The sequence below is a fragment of the Heptranchias perlo genome, unplaced genomic scaffold (genome assembly GCF_035084215.1).
Source record: "Heptranchias perlo isolate sHepPer1 unplaced genomic scaffold, sHepPer1.hap1 HAP1_SCAFFOLD_49, whole genome shotgun sequence".
Lineage (NCBI taxonomy): Eukaryota > Metazoa > Chordata > Chondrichthyes > Hexanchiformes > Hexanchidae > Heptranchias > Heptranchias perlo.
Window position 1 is genome coordinate 8,745,815 of NW_027139505.1, and position 18,052 is coordinate 8,763,866.

The 18,052-nt window shown below is 45.1% G+C and overlaps 1 protein-coding gene across 1 annotated transcript; it reads left to right on the top strand.

The window, feature by feature from the left end:
• Positions 1-1,992: 1,992 nt before the first annotated feature.
• LOC137313910 (probable G-protein coupled receptor 139) lies at positions 1,993-11,809 on the top strand. Its single transcript, XM_067979635.1, has 2 exons — positions 1,993-2,095; positions 10,905-11,809. Exons 1-2 carry the CDS (start codon positions 1,993-1,995, stop codon positions 11,807-11,809), a joined length of 1,008 nt encoding a protein of 335 aa, XP_067835736.1.
• Positions 11,810-18,052: the final 6,243 nt, after the last annotated feature.

Below are 18,052 nucleotides of genomic sequence, written 5' to 3' on the forward strand. Positions count from 1 at the left end.
AGTTTCACCACCAGTAATGTGAGACGAGTGCCACGACCAGTAAAGTTTGAATATTGTCACCACCAGCAATGTTAGTGTAGGGTCACCACCAGCAATATCAGTGTAGGGTCACCACCAGCTATGTCAGTGTAGGGTCACCACCAGCAATGTCAGTGTAGGGTCACCACCAGCAATGTCAGTGTAGGGTCACCACCAGCTATGTCAGTGTAGGGTCACCACCAGCTATGTCAGTGTAGGGTCACCACCAGCAATGTCAGTGTTGGGTCACCACCAGCAATGTCAGAGTAGGGTCACCACCAGCAATGTTAGTGTAGGGTCACCACCAGCAATGTCAGTGTAGGGTCACCACCAGCAATGTCAGAGTAGGGTCACCACCAGCAATGTTAGTGTAGGGTCACCACCAGCAATGTCAGTGTAGGGTCACCACCAGCAATGTCAGAGTAGGGTCACCACCAGCAATGTCAGTGCAGGGTCACCACCAGCAATGTCAGTGTAGGGTCACCACCAGCAATGTCAGTGCAGGGTCACCACCAGCAATGTTAGTGTAGCATCACCACCAGTAGTGTGAGAGTAGAATTAACACCTGTAATGTGAGAGTAAAATCACCACCAGTAATGTATGGAATCTTACAACACCAGGTTATAGTCCCACAGTTTTATTTGAAAATCACAAGCTTCTCGGAGGCTTTCTCCTTCGCCAGGTGAGTGTGTGTTTCCATGAAGGTTACTGCATAAATAGACAGAGAACAATGCCAGGTGATTACAGATAATCTTTCCAACTGCCCGTTGTCAAGGCAATCAGACAGAAAGACAATACATACAGGACTACAAAATATACAAACGGTCCGAACCCACAGAGAGAGAGAGATAAACATCCGAAAGGAAGATAAAGAGAGAGAATGACCAGTTGTATTAAAAACAGATAACTCTATTTTCGTTTTTTGGCTTACTTGTAGCGTGACATGAACCCAAGATCCCGGTTGAGGCCGTCCTCATGGGTGCGGAACTTGGCTATCAATTTGTGCTCGACGATTTTGCGTTGTCGCGTGTCTCGAAGGCCACCTTGGAGAACGCTTACTCGAAGATCGGTGGCTGAATGTCCTTGACTGCTGAAGTGTTCCCCGACTCCCTGGGAGGGAACCCTCCTGTCTGGCTATTGTTGCGCGGTGTCCATTCATCCATTGTCGCAGTGTCTGCATGGTCTCGCCTATGTACCATGCTCTGGGGCATTCTTTCCTGCAACGTATGAGGTGGACAACTTGGGCCGAGTTACAGGAGTATGAACCATGTACCTGGTGGGTGGTGACCTCTCGTGTGATGGTGGTATCTGTGTCGATGATCTGCCATGTCTTGCAGAAATTGCCGTTGCAGGGTTGTGTGGTGTCGTGGACGCTGTTCTCCTGAAAGCTGGGTAATTTGCTGCGAAAGATGGTCTGTTTGAGGTTGGGTGACTGTTTGAAGTCGAGGAGTGGAGGCGTGGGGATGGCCTTAGCGAGGTGTTCGTCGTCATCGATGAAAGCTCCGACGGTCCACAGCGAAAAATCGCACAGACCTCCTCAGATGACAAACATAGAATGCAACCAACAGAGTAACCTTCGTCGTCCAGTACTTCCCCGGAGCGGAGAAACTACGCCATGTTACACGCAGCCTTCAACATGTCATCGATGACGACGAAAACCTCGCTACGTCCATCCCCACGCCTCCACGACTCGCCTTAAAACAGCCACCCAACCTCAAACAGACCATCGTTCGCAGCAAATTACCCAGCATTCAGGAGAACAGCGTCCAACGACACCACACAACCCTGCCGCGGTAACCTCTGCAAGACATGCCAGATCATCGACACGGATACCACCATCACACGAGAGGACACGACCCACCAGGTACATGGTTCATACTCCTGTGACTCGGCCCAAGGTGTCCACCTCATACGTTGCAGGAAAGGATGCCCCGGAGCATGGCACATTGGCGAGACCATGCAGACACTGCGACAATGGATGAACGGACACCGCGCAACAATCGGCAGACAGGAGGCTTCCCTCCCAGGGAGTCGGGGAAAATTCAGCAGTCAAGTACATTCAACCTCCGATCTTCGGGTAAGCGTTCTCCAAGGCGGCCTTCGAGAATCACGACAACGCAAAATCGTCGAGCACAAATTGATCGCCAAGTTCCGCACCCATGAGGACTAATTCAACCGGGATCTTGGGTTCATGCCACGCTACACATAACCCCACCAGCGAAAAAAGATTGACCTGTTTTTAATACAACTGGTCATTCTCTCTCTTTCTCTTCCTTTTGGATCGCTCTCTCTCTCTCTCTCTGTCATTTGGTTCGGACCGTTTGTATATTCAGTCGTCCAAAATGTACTGTCTCTCTGTCTGATTGGCTTGACAACGGGCAGTTGGAAAGATTATTTGTAATCACCAGGCATTGTTCTCTGACTGTATATGCGGTAACCTTCAAGGAATCACACACTCACCTGACGAAGGAGAAAGCATCTGAAAGCTTGTGATTTTCAAATAAAACTGTTGGACTATGACCTGGTGTTGTAAGATTCCTTACGTTTGTCCACCCCAGTCCATCACCGGCATCTCCACATCATAGCCACCAGTAACGTTAGAATAAGGTCACCACAAGTAATGTTAGAGTGGGGTCACCACCAGTAATGTGAGAGTAGAATCATCATCAGTAATTTTAGAGCAGTGTCATCAGCAGCAATGCTGGAGTAGGGTCACCACCAGTAATGTTGGAGTCGAATCACCACCAGTAATGTTAGAGTAGAATCACGACCAGTAATGTGACAGTAAAATCACCACCATTAATGTGAGAGAATGGTCACCACCAGTAATGTGAGAGTAGAATCACAACCAGTAATGTTAGACTAGAACCATCACCAGTAATGTAAGAGTAGGATCACCACCAATAATTTTCGAGCAGAGTCACCACCAGTAATGTTAGACTAAAATCACCACCAGTAATGTTAGACTAGAACCATCACCAGTAATGTAAGAGTAGGATCACAACCAGTAACGTTAGAGTAGGTTCACAACAGGTAATGTTAGAGTAGAACCACGACAAATAATGTGAGGGTAGAATCACCACCATTAATGCGAGAGTAGAATCACAACCATTAATGTTAGAGTAGAACCACGACCAATAATGTGAGAGTAGAATCACCACCAGTAATGTGAGAGTCGGGTCACCACTCGTAATGTTAGAGTCGGGTCACCACCAGTAATGAGTGAGTAGTTTTACATACACAAATGTTAGAGCCGAGTGACCACCAGTAATGTTAAAGTACAATCACCACCAGTAATGTTAGAGTAGATTCACCACCAGTAATGTCAGAGAAGAACCACCATCAGCAATATTAGATTAGAATCACACCAGTAATGTTAGATTAGAATCACCACCAGTAATGTTAGAATATGGTCACACCAGAAATGTTAGAGTAGAATCACAACCAGTAATGTTAGACTACAACCATCAACAGTAATATAAGTGTCGGATCACCACCAGTAATGTTAGAGTAAAACTAGCTGAGAGGAGCCGAGCGGAGCGGAGGGAGCGTCCGATAAAAGGCGGGATTTCAGAGCGCTGAGAACAGCTGAGAGGATCGGAGCGGAGGGAGCGTCCGATAAAAGGCGGGATTTCAGAGCGCTGAGAACAGCTGAGAGGAGCGGAGGGAGCTGCGACCGAGTTCGAAGTGACGTCAGGAATCACATCGGGACGCGACACAGGGGAGGCACCTGATTGGTGAGTAGGTTCAGGTGAGTATTTCTACTTGTCCACAGCAACGAAAGTGAAAAGAAAGGGAATGTCTGCAGGTCTTACAGGAAGTAGCGTTTTTTTTTAGTAAATCAAGGTCCCTAGTATAGTTAACATTCTCGAAATTAAGAACAATTTAAAGGAGTAAACTCCGAAAAGGGTGTGGCAAGTAGTTTTTCTTTACTTTTTTTTCTCTTGACATTGTAGTTGTTGTTAAGCTAACTTAAGGGTTAAGTCATGGCAGGAGATCACAGAGCCGTGTCATGTTCCTCTTGTGGGATGTGGGAATTCAGGGATCCTTCCTGTATCCCTGATTCCTTCACCTGCGGGAAGTGTGTCCAGCTGCAGCTACTGTTTGACCGCTTGAAGGCTCTGGAGCTCCGGATGGACTCACTTTGGAGCATCCGCGATGCTGAGAAAGTCGTGGATAGCACGTTCAGTGAGTTGGTCACATCGCAGATAAAAATTACTGAGGGAGATAGTGAATGGGTGACCAACAGACAGAGGAAGAGTAGCAAGGCAGTGCAGGGGTCCACTGCGGTCATCTCCCTCCAAAACAGGTATACCATTTTCGATACTGTTGGGGGAGATGGCTCACCAGGGGAAGGTGGCATTGGCCAGGTTCATGGCACCGTAGTTGGCTCTGCTGCACAGGAGGGAAGGAAAAAGAGTGGCAGATCTATAGTGATAGGGGACTCAATTGTAAGGGCAATAGACAGGCGTTTCTGCGGACGCAACCGAGACTCCAGGATGGTATGTTGCCTCCCTGGTGCAAAGGTCAAGGATGTCTCAGAGCGGCTGCAGGACATTCTGGAGGGGGAGGGTGAACAGCCAGTTGTCGTGGTGCATATAGGCACCAACGATATAGGTAAAAAACAGGATGAGGTCCTACAAGCTGAATTTAGGGAGTTAGGAGTTAAACTAAAGAGCAGGACCTCAAGGGTAGTAATCTCAGGATTGCTACCAGTTACACGGGCTAGTCAGAGTAGGAATGACAGGATAGCTAGGATGAATACGTGGCATGAGAGATGGTGCAAGAGGGAGGGATTCAAATTCCTGGGCCATTGGAACCGGTTCTGGGGTAGGTGGGACCACTACAAATTGGACGGTCTGCATCTGGGCAGGACTGGAACCAATGTCCTCGGGGTAGTTTTTGCGAGTGCTGTTGGGGAGGGTTTAAGCAAATGTGGCAGTGGGATGGGAACCGATGCAGGAAGTCAGTGGGAAATAAAATGGTGACAGAAACAAAAGGCAGTAAGGGAGAGAGTACAGAACATGACCGGACAGATGGTCTGAGAAAGCAGGGCAAGGACCAAGGGAAGTCTAGATTAAACAGCATTTATTTCAATGCAAGAAGTCTGATGGGCAAGGCAGATGAACTCAGGGCATGGATGGGTACATTGGACTGGGATGTTATAGCTATTACTGAAACATGGCTAAGCGAGGGGCGGGACTGGCAGCTCAATGTTCCAGGGTACAGATGCTATATGATAGATAGAGCAGGAGGTAAGAGAGGAGGGTTAGTTGCGTTCTTGATTAGGGAGAACATCACGGCAGTAGTGAGAGAGGATATATCCGAGGGTTCGCCCACTGAGTCTATATGGGTAGAACTGAAAAATAAGAAGGGAGAGATCACTTTGATAGGATTGTACTACAGACCCCCAAATAGTAAACGGGAAATTGAGGAGCAAATATGTAAGGAGATTACAGACAGCTGCAAGAAAAATAGGGTGGTAATAGTAGGGGACTTTAACTTTCCCAACATTGACTGGGACAGCCATAGCATTAGGGGCTTGGATGGAGAGAAATTTGTTGAGTGTATTCAGGTGGAATTTCTCATTCAGTATGTGGATGGCCCGACTAGAGAGGGGGCAAAACTTGACCTCCTCTTGGGAAATAAGGAAGGGCAGGTGACAGAAGTGTTCGTGAGGGATCTCTTTGGGACCAGTGATCATAATTCCATTAGTTTAAAGATAGCTATGGAGAAGGATAGGTCTGGCACAAAAGTTAAAATTCTAAATTGGGGAAAGGCCAATTTTGCTGGTATTAGACAGGAAATTTCAGAAGTTGATTGGGAGAGTCTGTTGGCAGGCAAAGGGACGTCTGGTAAGTGGGAGGCTTTCAAAAGTGTGTTAACCAGGGTTCAGGGTAAGCACATTCCTTATAAAGTGAAGGGCAAGGCTGGTATAAATAGGGAACCTTGGATGACTCGGGAGCTGGAGGCCCTAGTCAATAAGAAGAAGGAGGCATATGACATGCATAGGCAGCTGGGATCAAGTGGATCCCTTGAAGAATATAGAGATTGCCGGAGTAGAGTTAAGAGAGAAATCAGGAGTGCAAAAAGGGGACATGAGATTGTTTTGGCAGATAAGGCAAAGGAGAATTTTAAGAGCTTCTACAAATGCATAAAGGGCAAAAGAGTAACTCGGGAGAGAGTCGGGCCTCTTGAGGATCAACAAGGTCATCTATGTGAGGAACCACAAGAGATGGGTGCGATCCTGAATGAATATTTCACATCGGTATTTACGGTTGAGAAAGGCATGGATGTTAGGGAACTTGGGGAAATAAATAGTGATGTCTTGAGGAGTGTACATATTACAGAGCGGGAGGTGCTGGAAGTCTTAACGCGAATCAAGGTAGATAAATCTCCGGGACCTGATGAAATGTATCCCAGGACGTTATGCAAATGTTGTGCCTTTGTTTAAGAAGGGCGGCAGGGAAAATCCTGGGAACTACAGAGCGGTGAGCCTGACATCTGTAGTGGATAAGTTGTTAGAGGGTATTCTGAGGGAAAGGATCTACAGGCATTTGGAGAGGCAGGGACTAATTAGGAACAGGCAGCATGGTTTTGTGAGAGGAAAAGCAAGTCTCACGAATTTGATTGAGTTATTTGAAGGGGTAACCAAGAAGATAGATGAGGGCTGTGCGATAGATGTGGTCTACATGGACTTCAGCAAAGCCTTTGACAAGGTACCGCATGGTAGGTTGTTACATAAGGTTAAATCTCATGGGATCCAAGGTGAGGTAGCCAAATGGATACAAAATTGGCTTGACGACCGAAGACAGAGGGTGGTTGTAGAGTGTTGTTATTCAAACTGGATGCCTGTGACCAGCGGTGTGCCTCAGGGATCGGTGCTGGGTCCGCTGTTATTTGTTATTTATATTAATGATTTGGATGAGAATTTAGGAGGCATGGTTAGTAAGTTTGCAGATGAAACCAAGGTTGGTGGCATTGCGGACAGTGAAGAAGGTCGTCTAGGATTGCAACGGGATCTTGATAAATTGGGCCAGTGGGCCGATGAATGGCAGATGGAGTTTAATTTAGATAAATGTGAGGTGATGCATTTTGGTCGATCGAATCGGGCCAGGACCTACTCCTTTAATGGTAGGACGTTGGGGAGAGTTATGGAACAAAGAGATCGAGGAGTACAGGTTCATAGCTCCTTGAAAGTGGAGTCACAGGTGGATAGGGTGGTGAAGAAGGCATTCGGCATGCTTGGTTTCATTGGTCAGAACATTGAATGCAGGAGTTGGTATGTCTTGTTGAAGTTGTACAGGGCATTGGTGAGGCCACTCTTGGAGTATTGTGTACAGTTCTGGTCACCCTATTATAGAACGGATATTATTAAACTAGAAAGAGTGCAGAAAAGATTTACTAGGATGCTACCGGGACTTGATAGTTTGAATTATGGGGAGAGGTTCGACAGACTGGGACTTTTTTCACTGGAGAGTAGGAGGTTAAGGGGTGATCTTATCGAAGTCTATAAAATAATGAGGGGCATAGATAAGGTAGTTGGTCAAAATCTTTTCCCAAATGTAGGGGAGTCTTTTACGAGGGGGCATAGATTTAAGGTGAGAGGGGAGAGATACAAAATGATCCAGAGGGGCAATTTTTTCACTCAACGGGTGGTGAGTGTCTGCAACGAGCTGCCAGAGGCAGTAGTAGAGGCGGGTACAATTTTGTCTTTTAAAAAGCATTTGGACAGTTACATGGGTAAGATGGGTATAGAGGGATATGGGCCAAGTGCAGGCAATTGGGACTAGCTTAGTGGTATAAACTGGGCGACATGGACATTTTGGGCCGAAGGGCCTGTTTCCACGTTGTAACTTCTATGATTCTATGATATGATCTATGATTCCATGAAAATCACCACCAGTAATGTCAGACTAGAACCATCACCAGTAATGTAAGAGTCGGATCACAACCAGTAGCGTTAGAGTAGGTTCACAACCAGCAATGTTAGAGTAGATCCACGACCAATAATGTGAGAGCAGAATCACCAACAGTAATGTTAGAGTGGGTTCACCACCAGTAATGGTAGAGTCGGGTCACCACCAGTAATGAGTGAGTCGATTTACAAACTCTAATGTTCGAGCAGAGTGACCACCGGTAATGTTAAAGTGCAGTCACCACCAGGAAGTTTAGAGTCGGATCACCACCAGTAATGTTAGAGTAGGGTCACCACCAGTAATATTACAGTAGGATCACCACCATTAATGTTAGAGTAGGGTCACCACCAGTAATATTACAGTAGGATCACCACCAGTAATGTTAGAGTAGGGTCACCACCAGTAATGTTAGGGTAGGGTCACCACCAGTAATGTTAGAGTAGGGTCACCACCATTAATGTTAGAGCAGGATCACCACCAGTAATGTTAGAGTAGGGTCAACGCCAGTAATGTTAGAGTAGGATCACCACCAGTAATGTTAGAGTAGGGTCACCACCATTAATGTTAGAGTAGGGTGACCACCATTAATGTTAGAGCAGGATCACCACCAGTAATGTTAGAGTAGGGTCACCAACAGTAATGCGTGAGGAGAATCTCCACCAGTAATATTAGATTAGAATCACCACCAGTAATGTTAGATTAGAATCACCACCATTAAAGTTAGAGTAGTATAACCTTCAGTCACGCTAGAGCAGGGTCACCACCAGTAATGTTAGAGTAGGGTCACCACCATTAATGTTAGAGTAGAATCACCACCAGTAATAATGGAGTAGAACCACCAGAACTCATGGTTTCATGGAAGCATCACCAGTAATGTTATAGTAGGATCACCACCCGTAATGTTAGAGTTGCGTCAATACCAGTAATGTTAGAGTAGAATCACCACCAGTAATGTTAGATTAGTGTCACCAGCAGTCATCTTAGAGAATGGTCACCACCAGTAATATGAGAGTAGAGTTACCACTAGTGATGTTAGAGTAGAATCACCACCAGTAATGTTAGAGTAGGGTCACCACCAGTGATATTAGAGTAGGGTCACCGCCAGTGATATTCGAGTAGAATCACCACCAGTAATGTTGGAGTTGGTCGTCACCAGTCATGTTAGAGTAGAATCACCACCAGTAATGTTAGAGTAGTGTCACCACCAGTGATATTAGAGAAGGATCACCGCCAGTAATGTTAGAGTAGAATCACCACCAGTAATGTTGGAGTTGGTCGTCACCAGTCATGTTAGAGTAGAATCACCATCAGTTATGTTAGAGTAGTGTCACCACCAGTAATTTTCGGGTAGTTTCACCACAATTAATGTCAGAGTAGGATTACCAACAGTAATGTTGGAGAAGCGTCGACTCCAAAGATGTCAGTGTGGAGCCACACCCAGCAATGTTAGAATAGTGTCATCACCAGTCGTGTTAGATGCGGATCACCACCGGCCGCCATCACAGTACAAAACAATTGTAATTGTGTAATAGTTGAGGGAATATGTCATTGAATTAATATAAGGACCCATCGGGATCGCAGGAGTTATTTTCCGTTCATTAAATTTAATGGACGGAATTTCAAGAACTGAAGTACATTATTTCCCGATTGACACTCCCGGGTGCGTTAGCTGAAGCGGAAGATCTCCCCTTATTTGTTAAGTGACTGGAACTAACGTCAATTTTGTGCAACCTATTTTTCTCACCGGGGCACTGATTGGTCTATAAAGGGGGATCAGTTACTGATCTCAGATATACTTCAATCTGAACCGTAAAGCTGGACGGAATTCACCTGCTCATCTGAAAATGGTACAGGCAGCAATTCTCCAGATAAAATATATTTTCTACCCTGTTCTCGCATCTTTTGGTGTTCCCGGTAAGTCAATGTATCCTCTTGTTTAATTTCTGTTGACTGAGACTGTTTCGGTGCCGATTTGATAATGTTGCAAATTCCCGATAATATCCTCATTGTAAAATCACAGAGGCGCTGTGATAAAGTCGTAAATATCAGCGCTAAACCTCCAGGCAGCAGGCAAGACGCTATTCTGGCCAATATATCGTAGGCAATGGGCGCCCTCATTTCCTCACTTGACTGCAGGAGGGCGAGTTACCCCCTTCCATTGCACAGTGAGCAGCTCACTAAAGATTGCGATGCTTGGTTCCTTTGCACCGATTACGTTACGAACCGGCACGATGGGCCGAATGGCCTCCTTCTCTGTGCTGTACAAATTTATGATTCTGTGATTCTTTCATCACTCTGCTTCATGTGGGTATTACTCGGATTACAGACATCTCCACCTCATAGGTGACTTTGAAAGATAATTTGAGAAACATTTTTTTAAACTACAGATAATGCGGCTCAGAGAGATGCCTCCTGCTGCAAACAAACTTCACGGGTTCCTCCAGGCGCTTCTCTGAAAACCCTGCGGCGTCCTCTTGCATATTACGGGGTAGATTTTGGTCATTACCACCCAAGGATTAACCATCGCCGAGCCAGAGTGGATAGAAAAATCAATAGCAGCAATTCAGGGCATAACTGACAAAATTCGGTGGGTGAAATACGTTTTTGAAACCTTCATGGCGGTGTGAGATCAGCGCTCAACGCTGCACCGAAATATATGTCTGGATGGATGACAGAGAATGTGTCTATTTATTGACTTTCTAAAATCAACAAGTTCAATCGCCTCCCTTCACCAATCCTCATTCTCCGTTGCTTCCCGTTAACTGACACTTTTTGTAAATCTCGGACCAATGATTTCTATTCCTATATTTTTTCTGTGCAATGTTTTATTTCCTTCTAACATTCTCACTAATGCTCTACGTTAAAAAGGAGCCCGTGTGCATCACCGTAGGGAGCAACAAATGTGAATGTAGTGAGATTCCGTGTGCGTGTCCCCAGTAACTTTCCTCTTCTCTCTCTTTCTGACAGCAAACGTAGTGACAATTGTGATTCTCTCCCAAGGAAATTGTGGCCTTTCCAAATGTGTCTCTGTCTACATGTTGGCGATGGCAACAGCAGATCTCCTGGTCATCTTCTTTAACGTAATTGTCTGCCGGATATTCAATGATAACTTTCCATATTCATTCCTTTCCTACACTGTCTGTTGTAAGTTCATTTATTTCATTAATTTTGCCAGCCTGTATATGTCGGTGTGGTTTACAGTCTCGTTCTCGTTTGATCGATTTGTGGCGATCTGTTTTCAAGGGTTTAAAGCGAAGTATTGCACCAAGCGAAACGCGACCGTCATTACTGTAGCGGCCTCTGTCCTCGCCTATTCAAAGGGCGTTCCTATGTTTTTTTCATATGAACCTGAACGAATAATTAACAATGTGCAGTGGGGTTGCCGGCCAAAGGTGGACGTTTTCACATTACCCACATGGGCCGCATACAACTGGCTCCAGGCTCTGTCAATCCCATTGCTCCCATTCAGTTTCATGGTACTTTTTAACTCATTGACCGTGAGACGAATTTTAGTGTCCAATAGAGCCCGCAGGGAACTCCGGGGTCACAGCAGTAAGAATCAGAGTGATCCAGAGATGGAGAACCGAAGGAAATCCATCATTTTACTCTTCACTATATCGGGCAGTTTTGTACTCTTGTGGCTGACAGCTGTCGTGTGTTTTGCAACCACTCGGCTGTCAAAAACCTTTGATTACCAAGGTGATTACTCAAACCCTGGATATATCGCCACTGAAAGCGGATATCTGCTCATGTATTTGAATTCCTGCACAAATACGTGTATTTATGCAGCTACCCAGAGGAAATTCAGAGAAGAACTGATAGCTCTACTGAAATCTCCCTGGTCACTGATTCTCAGATTGGTTAAAAAATGAGAAAAAAATAAGTCAAACTAAAGATTCTTCTCATGACTAAAGCCAAATTTCAAATCATTGTCTGCATTAGAAATTCTTTTCTGGTAATCTGAAAAAATGGGAGATGTCGTGCAATGTTACAAAATAAAATAAAATAAAGTAAAATAAAACCTGTTGAAGGTAACTGCAGTTCTACTTGTACATGTCTGGTTGCCTTTTGAGAGTTCCTACGCAATCTGCTTCCACCAGCCTTTCAGGTCGCGAATTCCAGATATTAACAACCCTCTGTTTGATAAAAAATGTCTCCTCATTTCCGCTTTAAGTCTGTTGCCAATTATTTTACATCGAGAACCTTTGGTTACCGAACCACTTGCAAGAGGAAATTATTTCTCCCGATTGGCTCGTTCAAATCCCCTCATTACTTTGAATACCTCTATTCGATCTCCCCTTAATCTTCTCTGTTCAAAGGATTTAACATTTGAAATCCTCCAGTCCTCTGGTACTACTCCCATATCCAAGGAGGATTGAAAGAATGTGGTCGAAGCTTCTTTTATCTTTAGAATTGCTTCCCTCCCAACCTTGGATGCATCCCTTCTGAACCGGGTGACTTGTTAACTTTCAATGATGCCAACCTATTTAGCACCTCCATTCTTTCTATTTTTATTTCATACAATATCTCTACTCCCTCCTCCTAGACTACGATATTAACTTCACTCTCTTCTTTTGTGAAGACAGATGCTAGGAATTCATCCAGCACATTAGGCATGCTCTCCATCTCCACAAGGAGACGCCTTCTTTGTCCTCAATCACAGTAACATATTATCATAGTACTGCATCGCAAGAAGGAGGCCATTGGGTCCATCGTGCCTGTACTTGCTCTTTGAACGTGGTATCCTATTAGTCCCACTCCCCTGATCTTTCCCTATTGCCCTGTCAATATTTCCTCTTTAAGTTTGTATCCAATTCCCATTTGAAAGTTATTGTTGAATTTACTTCCACCACCCTTTCAGGACTGCATTCCAGATCATAACAACTCACTGCGCAAAGAAAAGGCAGATGATGAACCGAGGGAACAGGATTACGCCATTCAGCCCCTGAAGCCGATTCTACCATTCAATTAGATTGTGGTTGATCAGTACCTCAACTTCATTTACCCGCCTTTGCTCCATCTCCTTTAACCAACAAAAAACGATCAATCTCAGTCCTGAGATTTCAATTGCCCACAGCCTATGAGGGCAAGTGAGTTATAGATTTCCACTCTCCTTTGTCAGAAAAAAAGTGCTTTCTGATTTCGGTCCTAAATGTCCTATCTCTCTGTGGTCAGACTGAGGAGAGGAGAAAGGGTCCGATTGAGGAGAAAGGATCAGATTGGGGGAATGGGGGACGTTGAGGAGAAATGGTCAGATTGCATAGAAAATACCTGATTGAGGCAAATGGGATCGGATTGCGTGGAAGGGTTCAGATTGAGGAGGAGTGGTCAGATTGAGGATAAACCGAGAGATTGTGGAGAAAGGGGCAGATTTGGGAGAGAGAACAGATTGACGAGAAGGGCTCAGTTTGGGGAGAAGGGGTCAGATTGTGGAGAAAGGCTCAGTTTGGGGAGAAGAGGTCAGATTGTGGAGAAGATTTCAGTTTGGGGAGAAGAGACAAACTGAGGAGAGGGGATCAAATTTGGTAGAGGGAAAGATTGAAGAGAGGTAGTCAAAGTGGGAAAAATGGGTCAGATTGAGGAAAAGTTGGCAGTTTATACAAGTTCAGATTGAGGACTAGTGGACAGTTTGAGAAGAAGTCAGATTGAGGGAAGGGGCCAAATTAAAGAGAATAGTAAGTTTGAGAAGAAGGGAAAGATTGAGAAGAAGAGGTCAGGTTGAGGATAAGGTTCAGATTGGGATGAAGGGTCAGGTTGAGTTTGGAAGTCACTCGGAGAGGTAGATGGTGGTTGGAGTGCGGTATGTTTGAGACGGAATGACCTGAGAAGAGGTGTTGGATCTGAAGCAATTTTGTGACGTTCCGTGTGTTGACAGGGCGGCTGTGAACGTGGTGAAGGGAATGTAATTCCCTAAAACAGCCAGTCGTGGTCGCTGTGTCGTTGCTGCTCCAAAGTTCGCATCGTTCAGTCGATAAACCATTACAGTCTTATTCTGAGGCTGCAGGGTTCAAGTCCCTGTTTGGGTGTTGCTTTTATCAATTCCAATCCCACTCAATTTACACCTTAAATCACCGCCATTAAGCGGCAGTCAGTTAAAGTCTGCTGCCCAAAAATATAGATGTCACTGAGCTGCATTATTATTCAGTGCACAACTGCTGCCCAGTGGAGTGAGGGAGGAGAGAACTGAAAGACTGACCAGGAGTCAGATTCACTCAAAGGGAACTTTAATCCGGGAGGAGGGAACCGAATGATTGACAAGGAGTCAGATTCACTCAAAGGGAACTTTAAATCGGGGAGGAAAGAAACTGAACGATTGACAAGGAGTCAGATTCACTGAAAGGGAACTTTAAATCGGGGAGGAGGGAACTGAACGATTGAGAAGGAGTCAGATTCACTCAAAGGGAACTTTAAATCCGGGAGGAGGGAACTGAACGATTGAGAAGAAGTCAGATTCACGCAAAGGGAACTTTTGTACCAGTTTAAAATGGTGGAAAATCCTTGCCCATTTCCACTTCCTTCCCCGATTCCTTCATCTTTCTTTCTCTGCATCTCTTATGGTATCGGTGATTATTGATTATTTTCCATGGAGATTAAAACAGTCCATGTTAAAACTGGTGGTCGGGCAGTCAACCTTTGAATAGAAAAAGCAGGTGATGAACCTTGGGAACAGGAATAGGACAGTCAGCCCGTAAAGCGTATTCCACCATTCAATTAGCGCGTTGCTGATCCGTACCTCAACTTCATTTACCCGTTTTTACTCCGTATCCCTTACCCAACAAAAATCGATCGATCTCAGTCCTGATATTTAAATTGACCAACAGCCTACTTGGGAAGAGTGGTACAGATTTCCACTACAATTCGTGTGAAAAAGTGTTTTCTGATAACTGTGAGTGGTCAGAATAGAACCATCGAAAAGACAAAGCACAGATGGGCCATTCGGTCCATCGTTTCTGCGTCTGCTCGAAGAACAACCAGGTGCCCTTTCGAATCCCACCTTCCATCACCCGGTCCGTCGCCCTGCAGATTACAACACTTTAGGTACAGTTACAGGTACTTTTTACAAGAGTTGAGGGTCCCTTCCTCAAACACCAATTGGGGCAGCGAATTTCATACACCCACCACCCTCCAGGTAAAAAAAGTTTTTCCTCATGTCCCCTCTAATCCTTCCGCCAATCAGCTTAAATCTATGTCCTCTCGTTCTTGAACTCTCCGCTCAGATAAACGGGTACTTCCTGTCTGCTCCATCTGGGCCCCTCATAATTTTCTACACATCAATCAAGTCACCTCTCAGTCTCCTCTGCTCCAAGGAAAATAACCCCAGCCTATCAAATCTGTCCTCCTCTCTGTAATTTGCAAGGCCTGGCAATATTCTTGTAAATCTTCTCTGCACTCTCTCCAGAGCAATTACGTCCTTCCTGTAATGTGGTGACCAGAACTGCACCCAATACTTCAGCTGTGGCCTTACCTGCGTTTTATACAGTTTCATCATCACATCCCTGCTTTTGTACTCTATACCTCGGCTAATAACGGAGAGCATTCCGTATGCCTTCTTGGACTGCCACCTTCAGGGAACTGTGCACATGCACTTCAAGGTCTCTCACTTCCTCAACCCCTCTCAATATCTTTCCGTTTACTGCGTAATCCCTTTTACTGTTTGCCCTCACTAAGTGCATTAGGTAACACTTCTCCGAGTTGAACTCCATTTGCCACTTTTCCTCCCACTCCACCAATTCATTGATATCTTCTTGTAGTCCACAGCTATCCTCTTCACTATCAACTACAAGGCCAATGTAAATGGAAATGGAGAAGTTCGCTTATGTTTGCACAGTGTTCAGTTCCATTCAGATAATGAAGCAGTCCGTGCCCGCATGCAGCAAGACATCGATAAATTCCAGGCGTGGGCTGATAAATGGCAAGTAACATTCGTGCCAGGCAATGACCATCTCCAACAAGAGAGAGTCTAACCACCTCCCGTAGACATTCAACTGACTTACCATCACCGAATCCACCACCATCATCATCCTGGGGTCAACATTGACCATAAACTTAATAGGACCAGTCATATAAATACTGTTGCTACACGATCAAGTCAGAGGCTGGGTATTATGCGGCGCGTGACTCACCTCCTGACTCCACATAGCCTTTCCACCATCGACAAGGCACAAGTCAGGAGTGTGATAGAAAACTCTCCACTTGCCTGGATGAATGCAGCTTCAACAACACTCAAGAACTCGGCACCATCTAGGAGAAAGCAGCCCGCTTGATTGGCACGCCGTCCATCAGTCTAAACACTCACTCCCTTCACCATCGGCGCACCATGGCCGCAGTGTTTTCGATCCACGGGATGCACTGCAGCAACTCGCCAAGGCTTCTCCGACAGCACCTCCAAAACCCGTGACCTCTACCACCTGGAACGTCAAGTGCAGCAGGTACATGGGAACAACACCACCTGCACATTCCCCTCCAATTCACACACCATCCCGACTTGGAAATATATCGCCGTTATTTTCGTCGTCCCTGATTCAAAATCCTGCTACTCCCTACCTAACAGCACAATGGGAGAACCTTCACCACACAGAGTGCAGCGGTTCAAGAAGGCGGCTCACCACCACCTTCTCAAAGGCAATTAGGGATGGGAAATAAATGTTGGCCTTGCCAGGGACGCCCACATCCCATGAACGAATAAATATAAATATTCACGTCTTCTAATTTGCCAATCATGCCCCCTACATTCATGTCCACTTCATTAATGTATACCACAAATAGAAAGGGACTCAACACTGAGCACCGTTGCACACAACTCAAACGGATTTCAATTCCCATTTTACCCTTTGTTTCCTGTTAGAGAGCCAATTTTGGATCCAATTCGCCAAATGTCACTGTATCCCATCGGTTTTCACCTTTCTGACCAATCTGCCATGTCGGACCTTGTCAAATGCCTTAGTAAAATCCATGCAGACAACATCCACTTCACGACCCTCATCAATCCTCCTTGTCACTTCCTCAAAGAATTCATTCAGATTTGTAAGGCATGACCTTCTCTGCACAAATCAATGCTGACTATACCTGATTAAACCATGCCTTTCCAAGTCACAGTTTATTATATCTCTCAGTATTGATTCTAATAGTTTGCGCACCACCAAGGTAAGACTGGCCGACCTATCATTTTTCGGCCTTTCCCTCGTACCCTTTTTGACCAATGGTACTACGTTTGTAGGCTTCCAGTCTTCCAGTACCTCTCCTGTATCTAGTGAGGATTGGAAAATGATCCTCAGAGCATCCGTTATTTCCTCCCTGGCTTCCCTCAATAGCCTCGGAAACAATCCATCCTGCCCCGGTGACTTATCAACTTCCAAGGATGCCAGTCCCTCGAGTGCTTCCTCTCTGCTTACGATGGCCTTATCCAATATTTCGCAACTCTCCTCTTTAACCCCTACATCCGGATCATCCCTTTCCTTTGTAAATACGGAGACAAAATATTCATTTAAAATCCTACCCACATCTTCTGCTTCTACACACAAGTTACCCTTATCATCCCTGATTGGTCACACTTTTTCCTTAGCTATCCTCTTATTCTTAATGTACTGCTAAAACGTCTTTGAGTTAGCTTTAATCTTACTAGCTCGTATTTGTTCATGCCCTTTGTTTGCTTTCCTTATTTCCTTTTTTACGTCATCCTTGTACTTTATATACTCCTCTAGGCTTTCTGCAGTATTTACTTTTCTGTGACTGTCATAAGCTTTCTTTTGCTGCTTTATCTTGCCCTGTATAATTGTAGAGAACCAGGTTGCTCTAAATTTAGCAGTGCCACGCTATTTCTTTGAGGGAACATATCTGCATTGTACCCGTAGAATTTCATTTTTTAGTGCCCCCCACTGGCTTGCCACTGATCTCTCCTCAAGTTGTGCTGTCCAGTCCAATTCTGCCAAATCACCTCTTTGTTCTGTAAAATTTGAATTCACACAATTTATAATGTTTACTTCTGATTAAACTCTGTCCTTTTCCACAATAATTGTTAAAACTAACTGAATTGTGGTCCCCAATATGGTCACCCAGTGTCACTTCACCCACTTGCCCATCTTCATTCCTCAGGACTAAATCTAGAATTGCATCCG

Coding starts and splice junctions, on each gene's coding strand:
- LOC137313910 (XM_067979635.1), top strand. CDS start 1,993: ATGGATGAACGGACACCGCGCAACAATCGGCAGACAGGAGGCTTCCCT. Junction 2,096..10,904: donor ATTCAACCTCCGATCTTCGG/GTAAGCGTTCTC, acceptor TCTTTCTGACAG/CAAACGTAGTGACAATTGTG.